The sequence below is a fragment of the Salmo salar genome, chromosome ssa20, assembly GCF_905237065.1.
Source record: "Salmo salar chromosome ssa20, Ssal_v3.1, whole genome shotgun sequence".
Lineage (NCBI taxonomy): Eukaryota > Metazoa > Chordata > Actinopteri > Salmoniformes > Salmonidae > Salmo > Salmo salar.
The window spans coordinates 42,449,873-42,475,245 of record NC_059461.1 but is presented as its reverse complement, the minus strand read 5'-3'; the positions used below and the strand labels follow the sequence as shown (position 1 = coordinate 42,475,245).

At 41.8% G+C, this 25,373-nt stretch overlaps 2 protein-coding genes across 4 annotated transcripts in view; one reads left to right on the top strand and one right to left on the bottom strand.

Moving 5' to 3' along the window:
* Positions 1 to 7,485, top strand: part of LOC106580627 (neural proliferation differentiation and control protein 1) — a 40,354-nt gene extending 32,869 nt beyond the window's left edge. For 2 of the 3 annotated variants that reach the window (XM_045703332.1, XM_045703333.1), the window contains exons 3-9: positions 2,659 to 2,754; positions 2,953 to 3,177; positions 5,294 to 5,360; positions 5,556 to 5,640; positions 5,930 to 6,009; positions 6,400 to 6,499; positions 6,771 to 7,485. In XM_045703332.1, the coding sequence (XP_045559288.1) occupies positions 2,659 to 2,754; positions 2,953 to 3,177; positions 5,294 to 5,360; positions 5,556 to 5,640; positions 5,930 to 6,009; positions 6,400 to 6,499; positions 6,771 to 6,842 (725 nt within the window). In that variant the 3' untranslated portion in view covers positions 6,843 to 7,485. The remainder of the gene's footprint in view (positions 1 to 2,658; positions 2,755 to 2,952; positions 3,178 to 5,293; positions 5,361 to 5,555; positions 5,641 to 5,929; positions 6,010 to 6,399; positions 6,500 to 6,770) is intronic. The other variant, XM_045703334.1, reaches the window with a different exon arrangement.
* LOC106580710 (alpha-(1,3)-fucosyltransferase 7-like) lies at positions 7,191 to 21,968 on the bottom strand. The gene is made up of 2 exons (XM_014162040.2): positions 21,889 to 21,968; positions 7,191 to 12,371 (listed from the first exon to the last, which is right to left on the bottom strand). The coding sequence occupies exon 2, from the start codon at positions 12,246 to 12,248 to the stop codon at positions 11,214 to 11,216; it is 1,035 nt and encodes a 344-aa protein (XP_014017515.1). The 5' UTR covers positions 12,249 to 12,371; positions 21,889 to 21,968; the 3' UTR covers positions 7,191 to 11,213.
* Between the last annotated feature and the right edge of the window lie 3,405 nt (positions 21,969 to 25,373).

Below are 25,373 nucleotides of genomic sequence, written 5' to 3'. Positions count from 1 at the left end.
CATGGGAGCAGCATGGAGCAGTTCCTTCTGTCTGGCATTCCTCCCTGTCCTGAGTACCAGTATGTGGTATATGGATGGAGTCACGGAGATACATACATTACATTTATATACATTATGAAATATTATAAACTGCATTGTTTAAGCCCTGAATGCTGATTTGTCTAACAGCCGTGGTATTTGACACTGTCTTCCCATGCTCATAGCCTAGCATTTGGTTTGCAACAGTTGGGGTTGGTTCGATCCCGGGCTGTATCACAACCGGCCGTGATCGGGAGTCCTATAGGACAACGCAATTTGGCCCAGCGTTGTCCGGGTTAGGGGAGGGTTTGGCCGGGGTAGGGAGTGGGTTTGGCCGGGGTAGGCCGCCATTGTAGATAATAATTTGTTCTAAACTGACTTGCCTAGTTAAATAAAACTTTAAAAACCTTGCTGCCTGACACTCATACCTGTGCAGCATTGTTGCAGCTTTTTTCTTGGCTTGGCTTCGGTCCTAAGAACAGCCCTTAGTCGGGTGTTATTCTCATGATAATCCGGGTTCTCATGCCTTATTGCTTAATAGTGCATTTACATGACACTATGTAATTCTATATGGCAGCCATGTTAGGTCCCTATTAAAATGTATTTCTCTGGAGTCAAGTAGCAGAGACTCTTTCCTTTGGTCAGCAGTGCTGTGGTTTTCCTGTTGATCTCCTGACCCACAGCATTTCTACTAACAAGATCATACCATGCATTCGGTAAAGTATTCAGACCCCTTAACTTTTTTCACATTTTGTTACGCTACAGCCTTTTTATAAAATTGATTCAATTGTTTTTTTTTCCCCCTCATCAATCTACACACAATACCCCATAACGACAAGACAAAGCAAAAACATGTTAGACATTTTTGCTAACTTATAAAAAATGTTAAACATAAATACCTTATTTACTTAAGTATTCAGACCCTTTGAATCAAAATTGTGCTCGGGTGCATCCTGTTTCCATTGATCATCCTTGAGATGTTTCTCCAACTTGGAGTCCACCTGTTGTAAATTCAATTGATTGGACATGATTTGGAAAGGCACACACCTGTCTATTTAAGGTCAGAGCAAAAACCAAGCCATAAGGTTGAAGGAATTATCTGTAGAGCTCTGAGACAGGATTGTGTCGAGGCACAGATCTTGGGAAGGGTACCAAAACATTTCTGCATCGTTGATGGTCCCCAACAACACAGTGGCCTCCATCATTCTTAAATGGAAGAAGTTTGGGACCACCAAGACTCTTCCTAGAGCTGGCTGCCTGGCCAAATTGAGCAATCGGGGGAGAAGGGCCATGGTCAGGGAGGTGACCAAGAACCTGATGGTCACACTGACACAGCTTCAGAGTTCCTCTGTGGAGATGGGAGAACCTTCCAGAAGGACAACCGTCTACGCAGCGCTCCACCTATCTGGCCTTTATGGTAGAGTGGCCAGACGGAAGCCACTCCTCAGTAAAAGGCACATGACAGCCCACTTGGAGTTTGCCAAAAGGCACCTAAAGGACTCTCAGACCATGAGAAACAACATTCTCTGGTCTGATGACACCAAGATTAAATTCTTTGGCATGAATGCCAAGCGTCATGTTTGGAGGAGTCCTGGCACCATCCCTATGGTGAAGCATGGTGGTGGCAGCATCCTGTGGGGATGTATTTCAGCGGCAGGGACTGGGAGACTAGTCAGGATCAAGGGAAAGATGAACAGAACAAAGTAGAAATCCTTGATGGAAACCTGCTCCAGAGCGCACAGGACCTCAAACTGGGGTGAAGGTTCACCTTCCAACAGGACAAGAACCCTAAGCACACAGCCAAGACAACGCAGGAGTGTCTGAGTGGCCCAAACAGAGCCCGTACTTGAACCCGATCGAACATCTCTGGGGAGACCTGAAAATAGCTGTGCAGTGACGCTCCCCATCCAACCTGACAGAGCTTGAGAGGATCTGCAGAGAAGAATTGGAGAAACTCCCCAAATACAGGTGTGCCATGCTTGTAGTGTTGTACCCAAGAAGACTCAATGATGTAATCGCTGCCAAACGTGCTTCAACAAAGTACTGAGTAAAGTGTCTGAATACTTATGTATATGTGATATTTCCATTTTTCAAAAGTTTCTAAAAACCTGTTTTTGCTTTTTCATTATGGGGTATTGTGTGTAGATTTGATGAAGGGGGGGGGGGGGAACGATTTCATCCATTTTAGAATAAGGCTGGAACGTAACAAAATGTGGAAAAAGTCAAGGGGTCTGAATACTTTCCGAATCCACTGTATAGGATGAATAGACGCTGGATCTATACAGTACAGTGGCTTTGACTGTATTTCATAGTGTTTCATTCTGTATGGATATCAGTAGTTGATTAGGTGTGTGTTGTCAGCATCTGATGACTGATTTGTTGTGGACAAACAGTCCCCATAGGCACTCTGTATGGTGTAGTATGAGGTCATCATTGGTAATTGTAGATCTGAGTCAAACCTGGAATCATTGGTATGGTTGAGGACGATTCATTATCTCTCTCCTTTCCTCCTCTCTTCTCCCATCCTCTCCTCTCCTTCACTCACATGGAAAATGTGAAATTCCATTAGAAATGCTGCCTCATCGTTGTGTAATCATTGAAACCCAATGACCAACATCTTCTGTCTCCTTTTTGATGCAGGCAAAGTGACCACTTTCCCTGAAGTGGACGAGGAGATAGACTTCCTGTCCACCATCATCAGCCAACAGGAGACTGAATCAGGTTTCAAACATCCAGGTGAGAAGACAAACCTTTGGCCTGTCCCAAAGGGTGCCACTTCAGAAGCTTTGATTGACTAAGATTTTACTAATTGCATATAGTATTAACTTAATGTGACCAGTAATACCATACCATTTGCTAAGTTAGTAGTAGATGTCGTTTTGCCTTGCTATCAATTACCATTCAATTATATTTTATTTTTGTATCTCCTCCTAGCTTCTTCCTTTCAGGATGTTCCTAAAGTCAAGGAAGAGGAGGATGACAGATCAATGATCCTCACCCAACGGCCTACCACAGAGCAGCCTACGACACACCGCGCCACTACAGCCCCTCCACCCACCTCTATCACTACAGCCAACACCACCACCTCCAGCCACACCCCAGCAGTACGCTTCGGTCCCCATATCATCCCTTACCCCTCCCACAGCCAAGTGTTTATCAGTATGTAACCTTAATCCTTGTTAATGATTTTCAGTCCCAGTTGAGCCATTTTTTGAATAAGAGAACCATGATTCCCTGATCTGTGTTGAGAATTAATTTCTCCGCACCCTGCTGCTCTTGTGAATGCTGCACTGACTGTCACTGCTCTTGTGAATGCTGCTCTGACTGTCACTGCTCTTGTGAATGCTGCTCTGACTGTCACTGCTCTTGTGAATGCTGCTCTGACTGTCACTGCTCTTGTGAATGCTGCACTGACTGTCACTGCTCTTGTGAATGCTGCTCTGACTGTCACTGCTCTTGCCTATTAATATTGACAATTTGCGGATGGACTCTTTCCTGTCCTCCCTTCTCGTACATGGGTGAATCTTAATTGTATTTCCTTGTTTCATCACATTCTCCCTCCTCGTCTCCCTCTCAAAGCACGTTGAAGTAGAATATCGGAGGTTCCAAGGAGAAAGGATGCGAGGAATCAAGGAAATAAACTCAGCAAAAAAAGAAACGTCTTCTCACTGTCAACTGCGTTTATTTTAAGCAAACTTAATATGTGTAAATATTTGTATTAACATAACAAGATTCAACAACTGAGACATAAGCTGAACAAGTTCCACAGACATGTGACTAACAGAAATTGAATAATGTGTCCCTGAATAAAGTGGGGGGGTCAAAATCCAAAGTAACAGTCAGTATCTGGTGTGACCACCAGCTGCATTAGGTACTGCAGTGCATCTCCTCCTCATGGACTGCACCAGATTTGCCAGTTATTGCTGTGAGATGTTACCCCACTCTTCCATCAAGGCACCTGCAAGTTCCCGGACATTTCTGGGGGCATTGGCCCTAGCCCTCACCCTCCGATCCAACAGGTCCCAGACGTGCTCAATGGGATTGAGATCCTGGCTCTTCGCTGCCATGGCAGAACACTGACATTCCTGTCTTGCAGGAAATCATGCACAGAATGAGCAGTATGGCTGGTGGCATTGTCATGCTGGAGGGTCATGTCAGGATGAGCCTGCAGGAAGGGTACCACATGAGGGAGGAGGATGTCTTCCCTGTAACGCACAGTGTTGAGATTGCCTGCAATGACAACAAGCTCAGTCCGATGATGCTGTGACACACCACCCCAGACCATGACTGACTCTCCACCTCCAAATCGATCCCGCTCCAGAGTACAGAACTCGGTGTAACGCTCATTCCTTCGACTATAAACGCAAATCCAACCATCACCCCTGGTGAGACAAAACCGCGACTCGTCAATGAAGAGCACTTTTTGCCAGTCCTGTCTGGTCTAGTGACGGTGGGTTTGTGCCCTTAGGTGACGCTGTTGCCAGTGATAACTGGTGAGGACCTGCCTTACAACAGGCTTACGGGCCCTCAGTCCAGCCTCTCTCAGCCTATTGCGGACAGTTGGCACTGATGGAGGGATTTTGCGTTCCTGGTGTAACTCGGGCAGTTGTTGCCATCCTGTACCTGTCCCGCAGGTGTGATGTTGGGATGTACTGATCCTGTGCAGGTGTTGTTACACATGGTCTGCCACTGCGAGGATGATCATCTGTTCGTCCTGTCTCCCTGTTGCGCTGTCTTAGGCATCTCACAGTACGGACATTGCAATTTATTGCCCTGGCCACATCTGCAGTCCTCATGCCTCCTTGCAGCATGCCTAAGGCACGTTCACGCAGATGAGCAGGGACCCTGGGCATCTTTCTTTTGGTGTTTTTCAGAGTTAGTAGAAACGCCTCTTTAGTGTCCTAAGTTTTAATAACTGTGACCTTAATTGCCTACCGTCTGTAAGCTGTTAGTGTCTTAACAACCCTACCATAGGTGCATGTTCATTAATTGTTTATGGTTCATTGAACAAGCATGGGAAACACTGTTTAAACCCTTTACAATGAAGATCTGTGAAGTTATTAGGATTTTTACGAATTATCTTTGAAAGACAGGGTCCTGAAAAAGGGGCGTTTCTTATTTTTGCTGAGTTTACAATTGAGATGCACCCCACAAAGACCCATTTCCTTACTCTGTCTCCCCACCTGATCTGTTCCTGGTATTCTGGGTAATATGTCTTCCTCTGCCAGATGTTTCTATCCTCTTCTCCTGACAGCCTTTCTCTATCTCTTCACAGTCATGACCAGTGTGTTTTTGGTTGTGGGATCTGTTGCCTTGCTCTTGGCTGGTGTCTGTTGGATCAGGTAAAACTCTACATCTGTTTTGCACTGATTTAGCTGATACCAGCTATGTGGAAGAATGGTCTGCGATAACTGTGATATGTGGTTGTTGTTTCCTACTTAACTTAGTTAAATGTACTGACTCATTTTAATAATTGTCATGTAGTTTAATAATATGGTTATGGGAAACTAACCATGATGCCCCCCATCTTATCCCAGGTTGCAGAGAGGTGTGCGACTGGCTCAGAAGGTCGACTACCCAGCTTATGGGGGGATGGGGCCCCATTCCTATGACAACGATTTGGTAAGTACAGCAGAACACACACAGATTATATTCATGTCAGTGAAGAATATATATTTTTTTGTTTCATGTTATTTTATACATTTCATTAATTTCCATCTGTTTATTTTATCTCCTTAATTGTATTGTTTTACTGTAACACAAATGTTTATTTTCAATACATCTAAAGTTGGATTTGATAACATACTAATCACATGGGAACAAACACATCTTCTGTACAATAAATGTTATACTGAAACGTCTGGTTGAGAGCTATGTCATCTTGGGCCCTCCCTCTGTGTCCTGCCTGCAGCTTGGGGATAGGAGGCTGGCTCAGAGTGCCCAGATGTACCACTACCAACACCAGAAACAGCAGATGCTCTGCCTGGAGAAGTGAGTCATACCCCCCATGGCCTTCTGTCTGTCTGTCTGTCTTTTAACCAGACATATCTGTCTGCCAGTTTAGTCTGCCCTCTGACCCTGGCTGTCTAAAAATGTTACTAGCTGTCCATTTCTTGCTTCCTGATTTTCCTTCAATTCCTTTCAAAGCTAATTGGTGGAGGTCCAAGGTCCAGTGTTTTTTAAGGGGATTTGAGAGGGTATGGAGGAAGTAAACTATAAATGTTTCCAGACACTGCCCTTATCTCCCTTCTCTTCCCTCCCTTCTCCTTCCCTGTCCTCCTGTCAGTCTGTATTGGTGTTCTCCTCTGTGAATGGTGGGTTGGGATGTTATGTGATGTGGTTGGATACCTCCATGACTCTGTGTTTTTCCTTTTTCTCCAGACACAGGGATGAACCCAAGGTGCCTGACTCCGGGGCCACGTCAGATGAGGAGAATGAGGATGGGGATTTCACGGTGTACGAGTGCCCTGGACTGGCCCCGGTAAGAGACAGACATACCTGATGCACATACAGTGTACTGCACAGCCATGCAGTACAATAGAAGACATGGAGAGGCAGCGATAGCTGATATCCAATATATATTTACCTTTAGTTAAATACTGTACATTTAGTTTACATACATTTGTACTTACAACAGGCTACAGATACACACATTTTATTGTTTTAGCTGTGTAATAACTTACTCTTCTCTCTCCTTTCTTTCGCTCTCTCTTTTTCTATCTTTCTTTCTCATTCTCTCTTTTGCTCTCTAGACGGGAGAGATGGAGGTGAAGAATCCTTTGTTTGATGACTCCACCCTTTACCTTCAGAGGAGCCACAAGTAACCCTGACAACTCGGGACATTCTGATATGCACCTAAAAAACATATCATCCTACATGTACAGGAAGATCAAATCATACTCACTCCCTTGCACACCTACAAACACCCATCAGGTTTCTCTGTCTGACCTTTTGACCTGTCCCACATGATACACTACATACACTGCAGAGCTTGTGAGGAGGAGGAGGACTGTATGAACATTATATCTGAATGACCGACTGACATGAATCTCCTCTTGAAACAGACTGATATCTGGGACCAATGACGTCTCACACTCTCAGAAACCTACATGATCTTTAAGCTTTCCGTCTGGCCTATCATAACCATGCCTTGTTTTGTTGTATGTTATCTCTTGTGGATTTGATTCTGTAATATCCTCTCTGTTTTTTCTGTCAAACATGTGCACAACCAACTAATTGACTGAGAGATTAGCGTGTATGATGATGGATAAGATTCTCCACGTTCTGCAAGATTCTATACCTGAACTTTTCCAACAACAAATTGTCTTTTGTGTGTTCTATTGCAAAATGTTATGCTACGGTGTGCACTAATGAATACTACCCTGCTTCATACGACAGATACTGACAGAAAGGCTCAGGAAGAGAGCAGAGAAGAACTACAGTGAAAAAATAAATATGTTATGAGTCTGTGGGTGTATGATTTATTACATTACACAATCTGTGGAGACTAACTTTGATACTTGCATCATACTTTTGAATGTTACCCAGACCATGATTTACAGTGAAATATACAGGCCAATGTCCAAACCACAAACCTTTTAAATAGTAGTGAACAGGGAGATTGTGTTGGAGGCACACACTGTGCAGAATGTGAAATTGAATAACCAATCCAGATACAAGTTTCCTAAATCATAGACTGCAGTATGACCCAGACTCCTGGACTGAAAAGCATGGATAATCTCAGTTGAAAATTCAGTTGAGGAATAGGCTTAATCTGGCTCTGGGAACTGGTCCTATAAATCATTCTGGAACTGCAGATGTTAGGCCATATGCCTTTCAAACAGAGATGGAGCATAGTGGGAATATGCCAATTTATCAAGCTGTCAATAGCAATCATTGGCAGACTAAATAACTGTGTCCCAAATAACACCCTATTCCCTACATGGTGCCCTACTTTTGCCAGCGCCTTATCGACCCTGGTCGAAAGTAGTGCACTATGGTATGTGGAGAATATGGTGCCATTAATGACGCATTCTGAAGATCTGGATCAACTCATCTTTGACTTTCTTCATTACCAAAAATGTCTTCTTTTTTTTACATACAAACGTGATTTTAATATGTTTCATAAATGTACACATGCAGTATGTATGGTAAACCTTTACACTTTGTTATGTAGCCATTATATTCTCAGTATCAATGGTCCCTCTATGCATGACTTGATGCTGTGCTCTGCTGAAAAAGGGATACAATTCAATATGCATTTATGATCCTTACAAGTTTCTTGTGTAAACTTGCTTATGATGATATTTAAATAACTTGAATGATTTCAAAGGAATTTGGAACTTCTTTACAGAACTCTGAAACAGAGCAACCCCATTATGTACATACATATACACAGTGCTTGACTTGGGCAGGAGCTCACCGGAGCTGAGTACCGGCACCTCAAATGTTCAACTGCTTGAGCTCCTGTTCCTCTTATATAGAATATTAGCTCAAAAGTATTGTGGAGCTCCTGCACCTAAACAGTACCGGCACCCAGAATGAGTACTGGAAGCTATTTCAGTCCAAGTCAAGCACTGAATATACCGTATCAAACAAACACATGGCTTGTCCCATGATTTGTGATGTTATTTATGTAAATAACCACTGATGTGTACTGTACAGAGAGATGGCAACCTGGCTCTAATGATGTATTTGTACACATTATTATTCTATATTTCTGATTGCTGTGTCAAATAAACCTTTTTTTCTTTAGCCTAGTGTGCCTCTAAAATGGCACCCTATTCTGTATATAGGGCATTGCTTTTGACGAAAGCCCTATAGTTTTTGGTCAAATGTAGTGCACTATATAGGGAATAGGGTGCCATTTTGGATGCACAATAGAGTCTGTTCAGAAGTTGCCTATTACGGTTATCTCTCAGGAAAACGTGTTATTAGCTCTTTTATTTACTTAGGACAACTCCACACAAAAACTATATTTTGGTATTTGTTGCATTAGTCCATTGTTGATATAGTCCCAAAATATTTTGCATTTCAGCAATCAATTTTCAAAATGCATAAATACAGCTGGTATGATGCATCGAGCATCATATGATGCTGCGTTTTGGATCATGATGCAAAATGCATCACACTGGCTATATTTCTGTATTTTGAAAGTTGTATATCTTCATTGCTGACATACAAAACATTTTGGGACTATATCAACCGTGGACTAATGAAAAAAATGAGTTTTTGGGTGGAATTTTCATTTAACTTTTCCCCTAACTCTCTGCCTCCACTCTCTCTGAAGAACAGTGGAGTGGTCAGACACATACAGTAATGGGATGCTCTTTGGGTGCAGATGATTTGATTTGCCTTTTTGGTCCTCAAGAACAATGTATGTGAGACAGAAAGAGTATTGGACTCGTAGAATGGACCCATTCATTGATGTAGGCCTAGATTACTGGTAAAGATGAACATCAAACTTAAACCTTCTTTGGCTGTTACCATATAGTTACCATATACCTACATCAATATTGTCCCCTAGGGTTGCAAAATGCAAATAACTGTCCAAAAATTCCCAGGTTTTCCAGAAATTTTAGTTTGATGGATTGAAAGTTGCTCTTTGTTTTCTCCCATGAATGTGGATGGTTATACATCTCCAGGACTCCCCTTTTATACAGTAAAACCACCCTCTCTAAATAACGACACACCAGATGAATTAACACACCAACCCTGAGAGATGACCGACCTCTTTTACTACTACTGGAATTGCTGGACATGATGCATGTAGACATTTCAGAGATGAACATGGAAAATAAATATTTATATTATCTTCACTGCAACATGGTCTGCTGTGCTGTTTTCTTTAATGATATGATAGACATTCTTGTTGCAAGCTGATCAACTGTCTTGGATCTCATGAGAGAGAAGCAAAAATATGTTAATAGCTGATCTAGCCTTTAAAACAAGTAATGAGGTAAAAACCATGTTATCAGTTCAAGTTATTTCAGTTTTTAGGTAATCATGAGTCATGACCTCTGGTGGCCAGAGCTATAATTGCATGTTGATCTGTTATTGGTGGATTGTTCCCTGAATCCATAGACATTGAGATGATAAAGCAACATCCCCTCAGTATCTATACCAGAAACTTTTTTTTTGCATCCGAAATGGCAACCTATTCCCTATAAAATGTACTATGTAGGGAACAGGGCACCGCCTTGGTGTGTAATCTGCATTGACACTAGAAATTAAATCATATGCATCACAATTAGTCGTAAAGTTACATTAGGATACAGAGGAGTATGGTTAAAATTGAGTGATATACAGAACTTTCAACACACAGTAATTTCTCTGAGACGGGTTGTTTAGATTTAGTATTTGTACAGGAATTTTGTTTGTGGTTTGTGGTCGACCCAGAAACACTTAGAGGAGAGAGATCCAGGCAGAAATTACTGAGAGCGGCCTCAAATGGTGTGACCTGGAAAAACTTGCCCCGGACCGAGTGAGATGGAGGACATTCATCAACTGCCTATGAAGGGTATGAACTGTACTGTAGAGTATTATGAGTAGCCAAATACTGAGAGAAAAAAAATCATTGAAAGCTTACTGCTGGGAAAGACATTTCCTTGTGCTATTTAAATAGCATTATGAGCCAGCCTACATGGTTGTGTAATGGTTTTATTTGTGGCAATTCTTGGTCTTGTAAAGGCTGGAATGTAGTCAATGGGACCTTACACGTGATTGGACACTGTTGGTACACATTCATACTACCTCTTCTCTTTTTTAACTGAAGTTACGATTTTTCTGTGGTGTTTCTGCATTGGGGACCAAAATGCAATGTTGTACTGTCATCAGGCTGTTATGGATGTTAAAGTCACACACAATCACAACAATGCATAAATTAATGTATTTCACGTTTTACCTGTGACATTTTGTGTGTGAACGAACTGGCCCTGTTTTAAGTACAGCCCAGCAAAGGTTGTTGAACATGTCTTTTCACTGTTGTTTTTTTTATTTCTTAACTTATCTATTGTTCACCTATTACCTATGTTTTACTTAAAATTGCACTGTTGGTTAGGGCCTGTAAGTAAGCATATCACTGTAAGGTATACTCCTGTTGTATTCGGCGCACGTGACAAAAACACTTTGATTTGATTTGAATTAGGCTAAAACAAAGATACCAAATAACTTGCAGTAAAAGCAGCTTTTGCCTGTTATCTATTGGCCCATCCATCCAGATCATAGTACACCTTTTTAGCTGGCAGTCTGTGATAGTTGATACAGATATTACAGAGCCTCTCTCTCCAGTCTGTGTATGTCTTTATTTCATGGGTCTGACGCCACTTGAAGTAAGCCTCATAGCGCCCTCTGTCTGTGGCCAGCTGCTGTAAGAAGGCAGCCAGCCGCTCTGTGCTGCTGAAGTCACTGACATGGATGAATGAGCCTGAGGGCACCAAGGCCTCATAGTTAGACCGAGAGGGCCCCAGAACCACAGGTACTGCCCCTGCTTGGTAGGCATTCCTCCACAGCTTCTCAGTAATGTAGTCTATGGCCACTGAATTCTCAAAGGCCAGGTAGAAGTTACAGCGGCCAATGGTGGGTATCAGACTTTGGTCGGTCAGTGGCCTCTTTAGCCAGCGGCCATACACCTCTATAGGAATGTACTTCCTTAGGCTCTGGTAGACTTGACTCCTGGCATGGTCAGGGCTGTAGTTGCTGACCACCCAGCTGGCCAGGCAAGCCCCTTTCTTAGGGATCACATAGCTGCTGCTGTTTGGTGGAACAAGAACTTCCACCGTCTTCCCATAGGGCATTGGTACGTCAGCGTCCGCTCGGTAGCTCATGGTCCAGTTGAACAGTCCTTTGTACTGGGTCAGGTTGCCGTTGTTCACCGGGGGCTCCAGGGAGAGCCAGAGCCAGCGCTGGGAGGCCGGCCGTGGGAGATGGAGAGGCAGGGCGGAGCGACCCGTCCTCAGCTCATGGTGGTGGAAGACCACCACGTCTGCCTGTGGGTACAGGGAGGTGTTGTCACTGAGGAGGCAGCCTGGGATACCGTACTCATTGCTGCAAACGTCTCCCTCCAGGCTGTAGGGGCGGCTGAAGGGCCAGTGCCACAGCAGAATGGTGAGGTTCCTGAGTTGGTGTTGATGAGTGGTCCCCATCTCAGCCTGCAGCCTCTTGTGGAGCAAGTACAAGGAGATGCTGAAGATCATGATGCCGGAGAGGAACAGGGGCATGGAGGCAGCCATCTCTGACCCAGGGGGTGACAGGCAAGCAACACACTGACTGGTACAATTGCGGCGTACTTTAGTTTAGTCCACGATCACACAATCTCCTTGGAATTTTAACTGTAGTAGTGTGGTATTTCCTCCCTGGTAAGAAATATAAATTAGTATCCAATCAGAGGTGTAGTGGAGGGTACACACAAATAAACACAGTTTACCCACCTTTTGTGGAAAAACAAATTGAAAAGCGTTACTTTTTTCACCGTGACCGGTGATCACAGTTTACTCACCTACTGGTTTTAACACTACATCACTGTATAATGCAGAAGATTTAAGGCCTGATCAAAAAGCTTAGGAAATGCATAACTTTCATAAATCTGAATCAGGCCCTTAAAGAAAAATACAATAATAGTTGGATGAAGCTCTTTGAATTTCTTATGAATGCAGACATGGACAATACAGGAATAGATTATCTAGTGAATGAAAACACTTTTAGAAGACTGCACCAGATTTACATTAATCACTTCTTCATTTCATCACTTCTTCATTTCATCACTTCTTCATTTCATCACTTCCTCATTTCATCATTTCATCACCTCTTCATTTCATCACCTCTTCATTTCATCACTTCTTCATTTCATCACTTCCTTTCCGATATTGACACTCCTATTTGCAACATCTTCAATTTAAGCCTCAAAGTGTGTGCCCTGAGACTTGGAGGGAAGCAAAGTCACTCTGCTACCTAAGAATAGTAACACCCCCTTTACTGGCTCAAATAGCCAACCAATCAGCCTGTTACCAACCCTTAGTAAACTTTTGGAAAAAATTGTGTTTGACCAGATACAATGCTATTTTACAGTAAACAAATTGACAACAAACTTTCAGCATGCTTATAGAGAAGTGTTACGAACCGGCTCAGAGTTCGCAACAAAAGGGAGACAACGTGGAGACAAGGAATATCAAAATATATATCAGACCGATGTCCCAACAGCAAGTAGAACAAGCATTTCCAGGCTGGGCAGGGGCCTGGAAACTAACCAAGGTACACTCTCCAACACAGCACACATATCACACAAACAAAGGCAACCAGTACTGAGCACCAAACTTAAACTAACAACATATACAAACAAAGCACCTACAGAATTTAACATTACCTCCACGTTTTCTCCCAAACACAATCCGTTCAAAATCCCGGACGAGCACCCACTTGTTACGAACCGGCTCAGAGTTCGCAACAAAAGGGAGACAACGTGGAGACAAGGAATATCAAAATATATATTTATTAACTAAAGTAAACTAAGAACAATAAACAATGTTGTGTGTAGTCAGTAGTGTAAGTGAGTGTTTTGCATGCCTGAATGTAATAGTGCAGGGTGTTGAAGGATGCCAAAGCAAATAACCAAAAAGCCACAAAACTGCCACAACAGAAATCAAATAAAGGTGTCTGCATGGAGAGAGTCTCCCCCAATGAATGTGGAAGAGGTCTATTTATCATGGGACACACCCGGGCCCAGGTGTTTCCCATGTAGCTGACGACCCTCCCAACTCCACCCACCGAGATCCTAATAAGGAAACAAGAGCAAAGAGAGAGAATACGGCAGACAGAGCGGGAGGGTCGTCACAGAAGTACATTCAACAAACACAGCACTTACACAAATGACTGATGATTGGCTGAGAGAAATTGATGATAAAGATATTGTGGGGGCTGTTTTGTTATACTTCAGTGCTGCATTTGACGTTATTGATCATAGTCTGCTGCTGGCAAAACATATGTGTTATGGCTTTACACACCCTGCTATATTGTGGATAAAGAGTTACCTGTCTAACAGAACACAGAATGTGTTCTTTAATGGAAGCCTCGCCAACATATTCCAGGTAGAATCAGGAATTCCTCAAGGCAGCTGTCAAGGCCCTTACCTTTTTTCAATCTTTACTAATGAATTGCCACTGGCTTTGAGGAAAGCCAGCGTGTCTATGTATGAGGATGACTCAACACTATACATGTCAGCTACTACAGCGACTGAAATGACTGCAACACGTAACAAAGAGTTGCAGTTAGTTTCAGAGTGGGTGGCAAGGAATAAGTTAGCCCTAAATATTTCTAAAACTAAAAGCATTGTATTTGGGACAAATCATTCACTAAACCCTAAACCTCAACTAAATTGTGTAATAAATAATGTGGAAATTGAGCAAGTTGAGGTGACTAAACTGCTTGGAGTTTCCCTGGATTGTAAACTGTCATGGTCAAAACACATTGATACAACAGTAGCTAAGATGGGGGAGAAGTATGTCCATGATAAGGCGCTGCTCTACCTTCTTGACAGCACTGTCAACAAGGCAGGTTCTACAGGCCCTAGTTTTGTCGCACCTGGACTACTGTTCAGTCGTGTGGTCAGGTGCCACAAATAAGGACTTAGGAAAATGTCAATTGGTTCAGAACAGGGCAGCACGGCTGGCCCTTGGATGTACACAGAGAGCTAATAATAATATGCATGTCAATCTCTCTGGCTCAAAGTGGGGGAGAGATTGACTTCATCACTGCTTGTATTTGTTAGAGTTATTGACATGTTGAATGCACCAAGCTGTCTGTTTGAACTACTGGCGCACAGCTCGGACACCCATGCATACCCCACAAGACTTGGCATAAGAGGTCTCTTCACAGTCCCCAAGTCAGAACAGACTATGGGAGGCACACAGTACTACATAGAGCCATGACTACATGGAACTCTATTCCACATCAAGTAACACATGCCAGCAGTAAAATTAGATTTAAAAAAAGATTTAAAAAAGATAAAAAACACCTTACGGAACAGCGTCGACTGTGACGCAACACAAACATTGGCACAGACACATGCATACCCACACACGATAACATACGCACTATACACACATGTACACATGGATTTTGTACTGTATATACAGTTGAAGTCGGAAGTTTACATACACCTTAGCCAAATATATTTAAACTCAGTGTACACAAGTCCTGACATTTAATCCTAATAAAAATCCCCTGTCTTAGGTCAGTTAGGATCAGCACTTTATTTTAAGAATGTGAAATGTCAGAATAATAGTAGAGAGAATAATTTATTTCAGCTTTTATTTCTTTCATCATATTCCCAGTGGGTTAGAAGTTTACATACACTCAATTAGTATTTGGTATAATTGCCTTTAAATTGTTTAACTTGGGTCAAACGTTTCGGGTAGCATTCCACAATCTTCCCACAATAAATTGGGTGAATTTTGGCCCATTCCTCCTGACAGAGCTGGTGTAACTGAGTCAGGTTTGTAGGCCTCCTTGCTTGCACACGCTTTTTCAGTTCTGCCCACACGTTTTCTATAGGATTGAGGTCAGGGCTTTCTGATGGACACTCCAATACCTTGACTTTGTTGTCCTTCAACCATTTTGCCACAACTTTGGAAGTATGCTTGGGGTCATTGTCCGTTTGGAAGACCCATTTGCTACCAAGCTTTAACTTCTTGACTGATGTCTTGAGATGTTGCTTCAAGGTTATCCGCATAATTTTCCTTCCTCGTGATGCCATCTATTTTGTGAAGTGCACCAGTCCCTCCTGCAGCAAAGCACCCCCACAACATGATGCTGCCACCCCCGTGTTTCATGGTTGGGATGGTGTTCTTCGGCTTGCAAGCATCCCCCTATTTCATCCAAACATAACAATTGTCATTATGGCCAAACAGTTCTATTTTTGTTTCATCAGACCAGAGGACATTTCTCCAAAAAGTACGATCTTTGTCCCCATGTCCAGTTGCAAACCGTAGTCTGGCTTTTTTTATGGCGGTTTTAGAGCAGTGGCTTCTTCCTTGCTAAGCGGCCTTTCAGGTTATGTCGATATAGGACTCGTTTTACTGTGGATATAGATACTTTGTACCTGTTTCCTCCAGCATCTTCACAAGGTCCTTTGCTGTTGTTCTGGAATTGAAGGTGGTACCTTCCGGCATTTGGAAATTACTCCCAAGGATGAACCAGACTTGTGGAGGTCTTGGCTGATTTATTTTTATTTTCCCATGTCAAGCAAAGAGGCACTGAGTTTGAAAGTAGGCCTTGAAATACATCCACAGGTACACCTCCAATTGACTCAAATGATGTCAATTAGCCTATCAGAAGCTTTTAAAGCCATGACATCATTTTCTGGAATTTTCCAAGCTGTTTAAATGCACAGTCAACTTAGTGTAAACTTCTGACCCACTGGAATTGTGATACGGTGAATTATAAGTGAAATAATCTGTCTTTAAACAATTGTTGGAAAAATTACTTGTGTCATGCACAAAGTAGATGTCCTAACCGACTTGCCAAAACTATAGATTAAACAAGTTTTAATGACTCCAACTTAAGTGTATGCAAACTTCCGACTTCAACTGTATGTGATAGTGGTGGAGTAGGGGCCTGAAGGCACACAGTGTGTTGTGAAATCTGTGAATGTATTGTAATGTTCTTTAAATTGTATAAACTGCCTTAATTTTGCTGGACCCCAGGAGGAGTAGCTCCTGCGAAGGCAGCAGCAAATGGGGATCAATAATAAATACAAATACTTCCTCCTTTCTTCACTTTTTTAAGATAAGCGTCACATTAGCCCTCACAATCACTGTAACAGTCAAATACATTTAGTACTGCGTATGAAGGAAAAGAATGAAGGATTTGCTTGGTTATTAGCCTTTCAGAAAATGGAATACATCTATGGACTGATTAATTGATTCAATTAATTCGAAAATATTCATAGCCCATGTGCATAAAGGCAGGTTTTCTTCCGCTCTGGGTGCGAGCATCTGCTGATCCCTGGAATGTGATGTAAATGTTAAGGGGCTTCACTGCAGGTAGATTGTAGTTTTAAAACACTGTGAATAAATTATATTATAATACTGTGAATATATATATATATATATATATGCACTACCGGTCCAAAGTTTTAGATCACCTACTCATTCCAGGGTTTTTCTTTATTTTGACTATTTTCTACATTGTAGAATAATAGTGAAGACATCAAAACGATTAAATAACACATATGGGATCATGTAGTAACTAAAAATGTGTTAAACAAATCAAAATACATTTTATATACTGCTCAAAAAAATAAAGGGAACACTTAAACAACACATCCTAGATCTGAATGAAAGAAATAATCTTATTAAATACTTTTTTCTTTACATAGTTGAATGTGCTGACAACAAAATCACACAAAAATAATCAATGGAAATCCAATTTATCAACCCATGGAGGTCTGGATTTGGAGTCACACTCAAAATTAAAGAGGAAATCTACACTACAGGCTGATCCAACTTTGATGTAATGTCCTTAAAACTAGTCAAAATGAGGCTCAGTAGTGTGTGTGGCCTCCACGTGCCTGTATGACCGCCCTACAACGCCTGGGCATGCTCCTGATGAGGTGGCGGATGGTCTCCTGAGGGATCTCCTCCCAGACCTGGACTAAAGCATCCGCCAAATCCTGGACAGTCTGTGGTGCAACGTGGCGTTGGTGGATGGAGCGAGACATGATGTCCCAGATGTGCTCAATTGGATTCAGGTCTGGGGAACGGGCGGGCCAGTCCATAGCATCAATGCCTTCCTCTTGCAGGAACTGCTGACACACTCCAGCTACATGAGGTCTAGCATTGTCTTGCATTAGGAGGAACCCAGGGCCAACCACACCAGCATATGGTCTCACAAGGGGTCTGAGGATCTCATCTCGGTACCTAATGGCAGTCAGGCTACCTCTGGTGAGCACATGGAGGGCTGTGCGGCCCACCAAAGAAATGCCACCCCACACCATGACTGACCCACCGCCAAACCGGTCATGCTGGAGGATGTTGCAGGCAGCAGAATGTTCTCCACGGCATCTCCAGACTCTGTCACGTCTGTCACGTGCTCAGTGTGAACCTGCTTTCATCTGTGAAGAGCACAGGGGGCCAGTGGCGAATTTGCCAATCTTGGTCTTCTCTGGCAAATGCCAAACGTCCTGCACGGTGTTGGGCTGTAAGCACAACCCCCACCTGTAGACGTCGGGCCCTCATACCACCCTCATGGAGTCTGTTTCTGACCGTTTGAGCAGACACATGCACATTTGTGGCCTGCTGGAGGTCATTTTGCAGGGCTCTGGCAGTGCTTCTCCTGCTCCTCCTTGCACAAAGGCGGAGGTAGCGGTCCTGCTGCTGGGTTGTTGCCCTCCTACGGCCTCCTCCACGTCTCCTGATGTACTGGCCTGTCTCCTGGTAGCGCCTCCATGCTCTGGACACTACGCTGACAGACACAGCAAACCTTCTTGCCACAGCTCGCATTGATGTGCCATCCTGGATGAGTTGCACTACCTGAGCCACTTGTTTGGGTTGTAGACTCCGTCTCATGCTACCACTAGAGTGAAAGCACCGCCAGCATTCAAAAGTGACCAAAACATCAGCCAAGAAGCATAGGAACTGAGAAGTGCTCTGTAGTCTCCACCTGAAGAACCACTCCTTTATTGGGGGTGTCTTGCTAATTGCCTATAATTTCCACCTGTTGTCTATTTCATTTGCACAACAGCATGTGAAATGTATTGTCAATCAGTGTTGCTTCCTAAGTGGACAGTTTGATTTCACAGAAGTGTGATTGACTTGGAGTTCCATTGTGTTGTTTAAGTGTTCCCTTTATTTTTTTGAGCAGTGTATTTGTCTTGATAACAGCTTTGCACACTCTTGGCTTTCTCTCAACACGCTTCACCTGGAGTGCTTACCAAGTCTTGTCGGAGTTCCCACAATTGCTTTTCCTTCACTTTCCGGTCATCCCAAACTATCTCAATTTGGTTGAGGTCGGGGGATTGTGGAGGCCAGGTCATCTGATGCAGCACTCCATCACTATCATTCTTGGTAAAATAGCCTGTACACAGCCTGGAGGTGTATTGGCTTATTGTCCTGTTGAAAAAAAAATGATAGTCCCACTAAGCCCAAACCAGATGGGATTGCATATTGTTGCAGAATGCTATGGTAGCCATGCAGGTGTCATGACGTTGGCCTGTGGGTAAGGTTTATGACCCCCCCCCATAAATACCTTTCTCCCTTCCCCTCTCTGAATCTACTGAAGGACTTGAATAGCCTGTGTTAAATATAGAGAGTCTGGGATCATCAAACAAATGCGGAAAGGTACCACATATTTTGTTAATAAAACCAGTTGGAAATATGCTTGGGAACGTAATGAGTATGTATGTCAGTTCGGTTGTCATCTGAGACATTATGACTGATGACAGGACGACATAAACTGTACCTGAGAAAGTATATGCCCTCTAGTTATCAGAGTCACATGGAATTGTTATGCAATTGAAATGTTTGATATTGAAAATGTTTGTTAGGAGATGAAATGTAATTTTAGCTTCCGAATGAGAGATTTGGATTTTTATAAGGAAAGTGCCCTGCTCGATCAGTGGCCCAACCCTGTGAAGAGACAGGGGTTATAAACGATGAAACACCTCCCTCCCCCTCTCCACTATATAAGCCTTTGACGAAAAGATAACCAGGGGTTCCAGTACGGGAGGTCTGCAGCCTCTACGTTAGAAGGACACACATGTCAAGGACAGAACTAAGCCAACCTCGGCATGAGCTTTGGTGGCGAATGGTATGAACTTTGAGCTTATTCACTACAGAAGTGCTACTTCCTAGCCGTTGAGTTAGCAGCGGCCGCTGCTTACGTGGGCTAGGAAAGGACGGACGACGGATCCAGTCTAACAACCAGACGAAGATACCACCACGTATCCAATTGACCCCCATTGACATTCTTCCGAAAACAGGGAGATCTGTTGGCCAACCCGGCCAGCATCTACGACCAATCTACCGAAGCGCAGCTCAGAGTAAATATTTATTGCATTTTCCTTTTCCAAATGGGCGGTAATTTAGAATGCATAAGATAATGTATTTACGATAGCATAGCTGCTGTTTCTGTGTTCCTAAATCTCCCCGCTCTTTCATTCAAGCCCAACCCCCTTTCCTTTGTGTAACCAGCTTTCATACAGGTTCCGTCCACCAGAACGTTTTCTGTATGACATCATTGTATTCTGTGTATTTGTAATTCTGTGTGATTAGTTAGGTATTTAGTAAATAAATAATTAAACCCAATTTTGTATTGCTGATTCAACTTGTTAGCCAGGGTTCGTGAAGATAACCAAGAATTTACAACTTTCATTATGAGACTGAAAATAAAACAAGGGTTAATATTGACTGCTATCGATGTAAAATATTACAAAGTATTTTAAGAGTTTATTCGGAAGATAACGGCTCTATAAACGTTCTTCCGTGGTGCCCCGACTTTCTAGTTAATTACATTTACATGATTAGCTTAATCAGGTAATATTAATTACAGAGAAATCATTTTATAAGTTAGCATGTCATATCACTTAATCCGGCATAGCCAAAGACACGACACAGGTTAAGTGTGCTTTGAATTCTAAATAAATTACAGTGTCACCAGCAAAGCACCCACACCATAACACCTCCACCTACATGCTTTCCGGTGTGAAATACAAATGCGAAGATCATCCGTTCACCCACACCGCATCTCACAAAGACACATGCGGTCGGAACCAAAAATTGGCAATTTGGACTCCAGACCAAAGGACAGATTTCCACCAGTCTAATGTCCATTGCTCGTGTTTCTTGGCCCAAGCAAGTCTCTTCTTACTATTGGTGTCCTATAGTAGTGGTTTCTTTGCAGCAATTCGACCATGAAGGCTGATTCACGCAGTCTCCTCTGAACAGTTGATGTTGAGATGTGTCTGTTACTTGAACTCTGTGAGTTCTTGAAATGTTCAGTATTGACTGACCTTCATGTCTTAAAGTAATGATAGACTGTCATTTCTCTTTGCTTATTTGAGCTGTTCTTGCCGTAATATGGACTTTGTATTTTACCAAATAGGGCTATCTTCTGTATACCACCCCTACATTGTCACAACACAACGGATTGGCTCAAACTCAATAAGAAGGAAAGAAATTCAACAAATTCACTTTTAACAAGGCACACCTGTTAATTGAAATGCATTCCAGGTGACCACCTCATGAAGCTGGTTGAGAGAATCTCAAATATAAAATATATTTTTTGGTTACTACATGATTCCATATGTGTTATTTCATGGTTTTGATGTCTTCACTATTATTCTACAATGTAGAAAATAGTTAAAATAAAGAAAACCCTTGAATGAGTAGATGTGTCCAAACTTTTGACTCGTACTGTATATTTCCGCAAATTTGTAACATATAGTATGTTTTTCAAATTCGTAACATATTGTATGTTTTGCAATTTCATAACATATAATACAAATCACAATTCATAACATATCATACAAAATGAGTGATGGACATCCACAAGTTAATACATAGTGTTTTACGTAGAGAATAATACAAAATGCTCTGAGACCAGGTTGAAACTCTACATGTCACAGAGATGACCTTTCTCATGACATCAGGGCTCAGGCAACCTACCAGTTAAGAGTGTTGGGCAAGTAACCGAAAGGTTGCTTGTTCCAATCCCTGAACCGGCAAGGTGGAAAAATCTGCCGTTCTTCCTTTGAGTAAGGTAGATAACCCCCAACAACAACTGCTACCTGGGCACTGATGATGTCGATTAAGGCAGCACCCCACACCTCTCCGCTTCAGAGACACATTTCAGTTGAATGCATTTAGTTATACAACTTACTAGGTATTCCCTTTCCCAATGGTACTCCCCTGGGTGAGGTCCGAGGAAGATGTCTCAGTGTTCTGTCTTTTGGAGGTAAGACTCACTAAAACTGACTTCCTCCTCGAAGATGATTTAGGCAGTGGCACATATCAGTGGGTAGGAAATCCTGTCTTGGCCTTTATTTTCACTCCTTTTTCACATCCTCTCTCTGTTCTCTCACAACACGCACACATGCCACAACCACACCCCTGTAACTTTTTGACAGTCATATGGACACTACTGTCACAGGCGTCGTAAGGATTGGACCAAGGCGCAGCGGGTAAAGTGCTCATCTTCTTAATTTATTAAAGAACACTCAAAACAAAATAAACAAACGATGATAACAGTTCCATAAGGCTCCCAGGCTATACAGAAAATAACCACCCACAAAACACAAGTGAAAACAAACCCAACTAAATATGGCCTCCAATTAGAGACAACGACAACCAGCTGACTCTAACTGGAGGTCATTGCCAAAAACCCAACATAGAAATAGAAAACTAGATATCCACATAGAAATAGAAAATATAGAACATAAACCAAAAACACCGAACCACACAAAACAAACACCCCCTGCCACGCCCTGACCAAACTACAATGACAAATAACCCCCTTTACTGGTCAGGACGTGACAACTACTATGAGCCTATAGGGCACTATTGTAGCTAGTCTAGAATGAGAATAAATGTAGCTGTTTACATTGTAGCCACTTACAGATCCAATTCCTGGAACTTGTTTTACAGAGATATAGCTCATACGTTAGCCTATGAACCACCAAACAACTACAATAATGTAAGAATATCAGAATATTTGCATCCAAATTTTTTTATCTTTTAATCTTTGGATAGTAGCACAATGTCAGAGTCAGTTGTTCTGGTTTTGTGGTTTCATCTGTTCTGCATTCATTTCATATGTTCAAACTTTCCTTTTTTGACGGTATTGGATTTTAGTTAGAACATTTTTCCCCAGTCGTAATCTGAGCCGTGTTCTCAGAAGAATGACTTCAGATGGCACCAAGGGCGTGACTTTCAGATCACTAAACCACAATGTTTTCCTGTTATTGGTACATATGGAGATTAAAGAGGTACCACAGTATAACCATAATATAATGGCGGAAGGTAGCCTAGCTGTTAAATGTAATTTTTTTTAAATGTTGTTTTTCCTTTGCAAATATTCCTTTAAATGTTGTTTTTCCTTTCCAAATATTTCCAAAAAATGTTTACTCATGGACTCACATGTCACGCTATGAGTGTGTGTATGTGTGTGCATGTGTGTGAGAGAGAGAGAGATTTTACAGAGATGTAGATGGACAGTCACGTATGCAGTGATTAAAAAAAAATGTAAATAGGGATCTGGAATGTCCAAAATAAGATTCCTAGTCATGCATAATCACAGAATGAGCCACGCCGACAGTTAATTCCCTGTCCAGGTAGCCAGTATCTAGCTACTGTGGTCCTGGTTCCACATGGCCAGATGTTGCGTGCTTATTTGGGTAGATTTATAGAGCTTTGTGAAATTCTAAGCCAAGCAGAGAGATTTGCATGTGACATCACTCCAGGATTGGAAAGTCATAACTGTTTCCAAGTTAAGCTTATCTTCTGTGATCTCTACTGAAGCCTACTGTTTAATATATTTTACACAGTTAATGAAGCAATAATAAACCAAAGAGCGTTGAAGACAGATACATTTACAGGGTTTATTTATGATAATTAGCAACCTATGATGTTTGAGAAAGAAAGTACTATGCTATCTACGTATCTACTCACATCAGATCATTCCCACTGGGCACACAGTGTTTGAATCAACGTTGTTTCCACATCATTTCAATGACATTATGTTGAACCAATGTGGAATAGACTCAAAAGTAATGTTTAATGAGTCTCCCATATTGTCATATAATACTGAGTAATAGTGGTACCAACATAGAGATGTTCAGGTCTTTAATGAATTATTAATTCAATTAATGAAACAATACAAAATCTTGTCTTCATATGAACTATCTTCTACCACTTCAGTATTTCTACCTGTTCCCAGGCTTGTCCAAAGCAAATTCTTAACTACTGCTGTCATCCTAGTGGTCTTTTTGTACATTTGTACATTTTATAAAATTGTACTGCTACAATTGTTAAGCCTTTTCTCTTTATGTAGAGCGGCACTGCCTATGGAATAAAGCACCATTTGGGATATGACCAAAGTAGTGCTCTACTTGCTAGCAAGGGAAAGCAGGGGTAAAAAACAATAAAAGCTTAGAGAAATGCCGCTCAATGGTTTATTTTGAAGCAATGAGTAAACATGAATCTTGTTTTATTAGTATATTTATTGGATAAAAACAAAGTTTAAATGTTGGTCCTTTTGAAGCCTTGAATTAAAAAAAAAATTACATTTAAAAGTATTATCAGACAGCTCTTTCACTTTAGAAAGCCTGAGGTTAAGGGTCACAGGCCTGACTTGCACACTGGGTACAGATGTCAGTTCAACTATTTGTTTGAGTTGTCAACTAACGTGAAATCAACGTGAAATCAACAAAACATTTCACTATATCATTGGATTTATGTTAAAAGTTGGGTGAATAAAATATTAAATCCCCTTACCTTGTTGACTTTTTGCAAATTCAATCAGTTTTCCACGTTAATTCAACTTCATCACATTGAATTTATTTATTGAAATGATGTGGAAACAATTTTTGCCCAGTGGGGGGTTTCCAACAGGAAAGACCAACGTCTTGACCGTTTGACAAGGGTGACACTGATTTTGAAGTCGCAGGCAGGGCTAACTCATCACTAGACTGTAAACCCGACTCACGTCTGTTACATATGGGCAAAGAAAAATACATGAGTTTGAAACTCTGTTTTTTGGGGTGTGGATGGTACTGTGCCACTATTACTGGCATATACAGTGCCTTCAGAATGTATTCACACCCCTTGACCTTTTCCACATTTTATTGTGTTACAGACTGAATTTAAAATGGACTAAATTGAGATTTTAGGTCACTGGCCTACACACAATACCCTATAATGTCAAAATAGAATGGTCTTTTTATAAATCTTTACAAATAAATAGAAAATTAAAAGCTGAAATGACTTGAGTCAATAAGTATTGAACCCCTTTGTTATGGCATGCCTAAATAATTCAGGATCAAACATTTGCTTAACAAGTCACATAATACGTTGCAGGGACTCTGTGTGCCTTAATGATTTTTGAATGACTACCTCATTTCTGTACCCCACACATACAATTACAGGGTGTTCAGACAGTATTTATACCCCTTGACTTATAGCACATTTAGTTGTTACAGCCTGAATTCAAAATGGATTCAATATTTTTTTTCTCACCCTTTCTACACACAATACCCAATAATGACAATGTGAAAACATGTTTCTAGAATTTTTGCAAATTTATTGAGAATGAAATACAGAAATATCTCATAAAAAATGTACCGAATACAACAATGCAGTTAACCAACA

Coding starts and splice junctions, on each gene's coding strand:
- LOC106580710 (XM_014162040.2), bottom strand. CDS start 12,248: ATGGCTGCCTCCATGCCCCTGTTCCTCTCCGGCATCATGATCTTCAGC.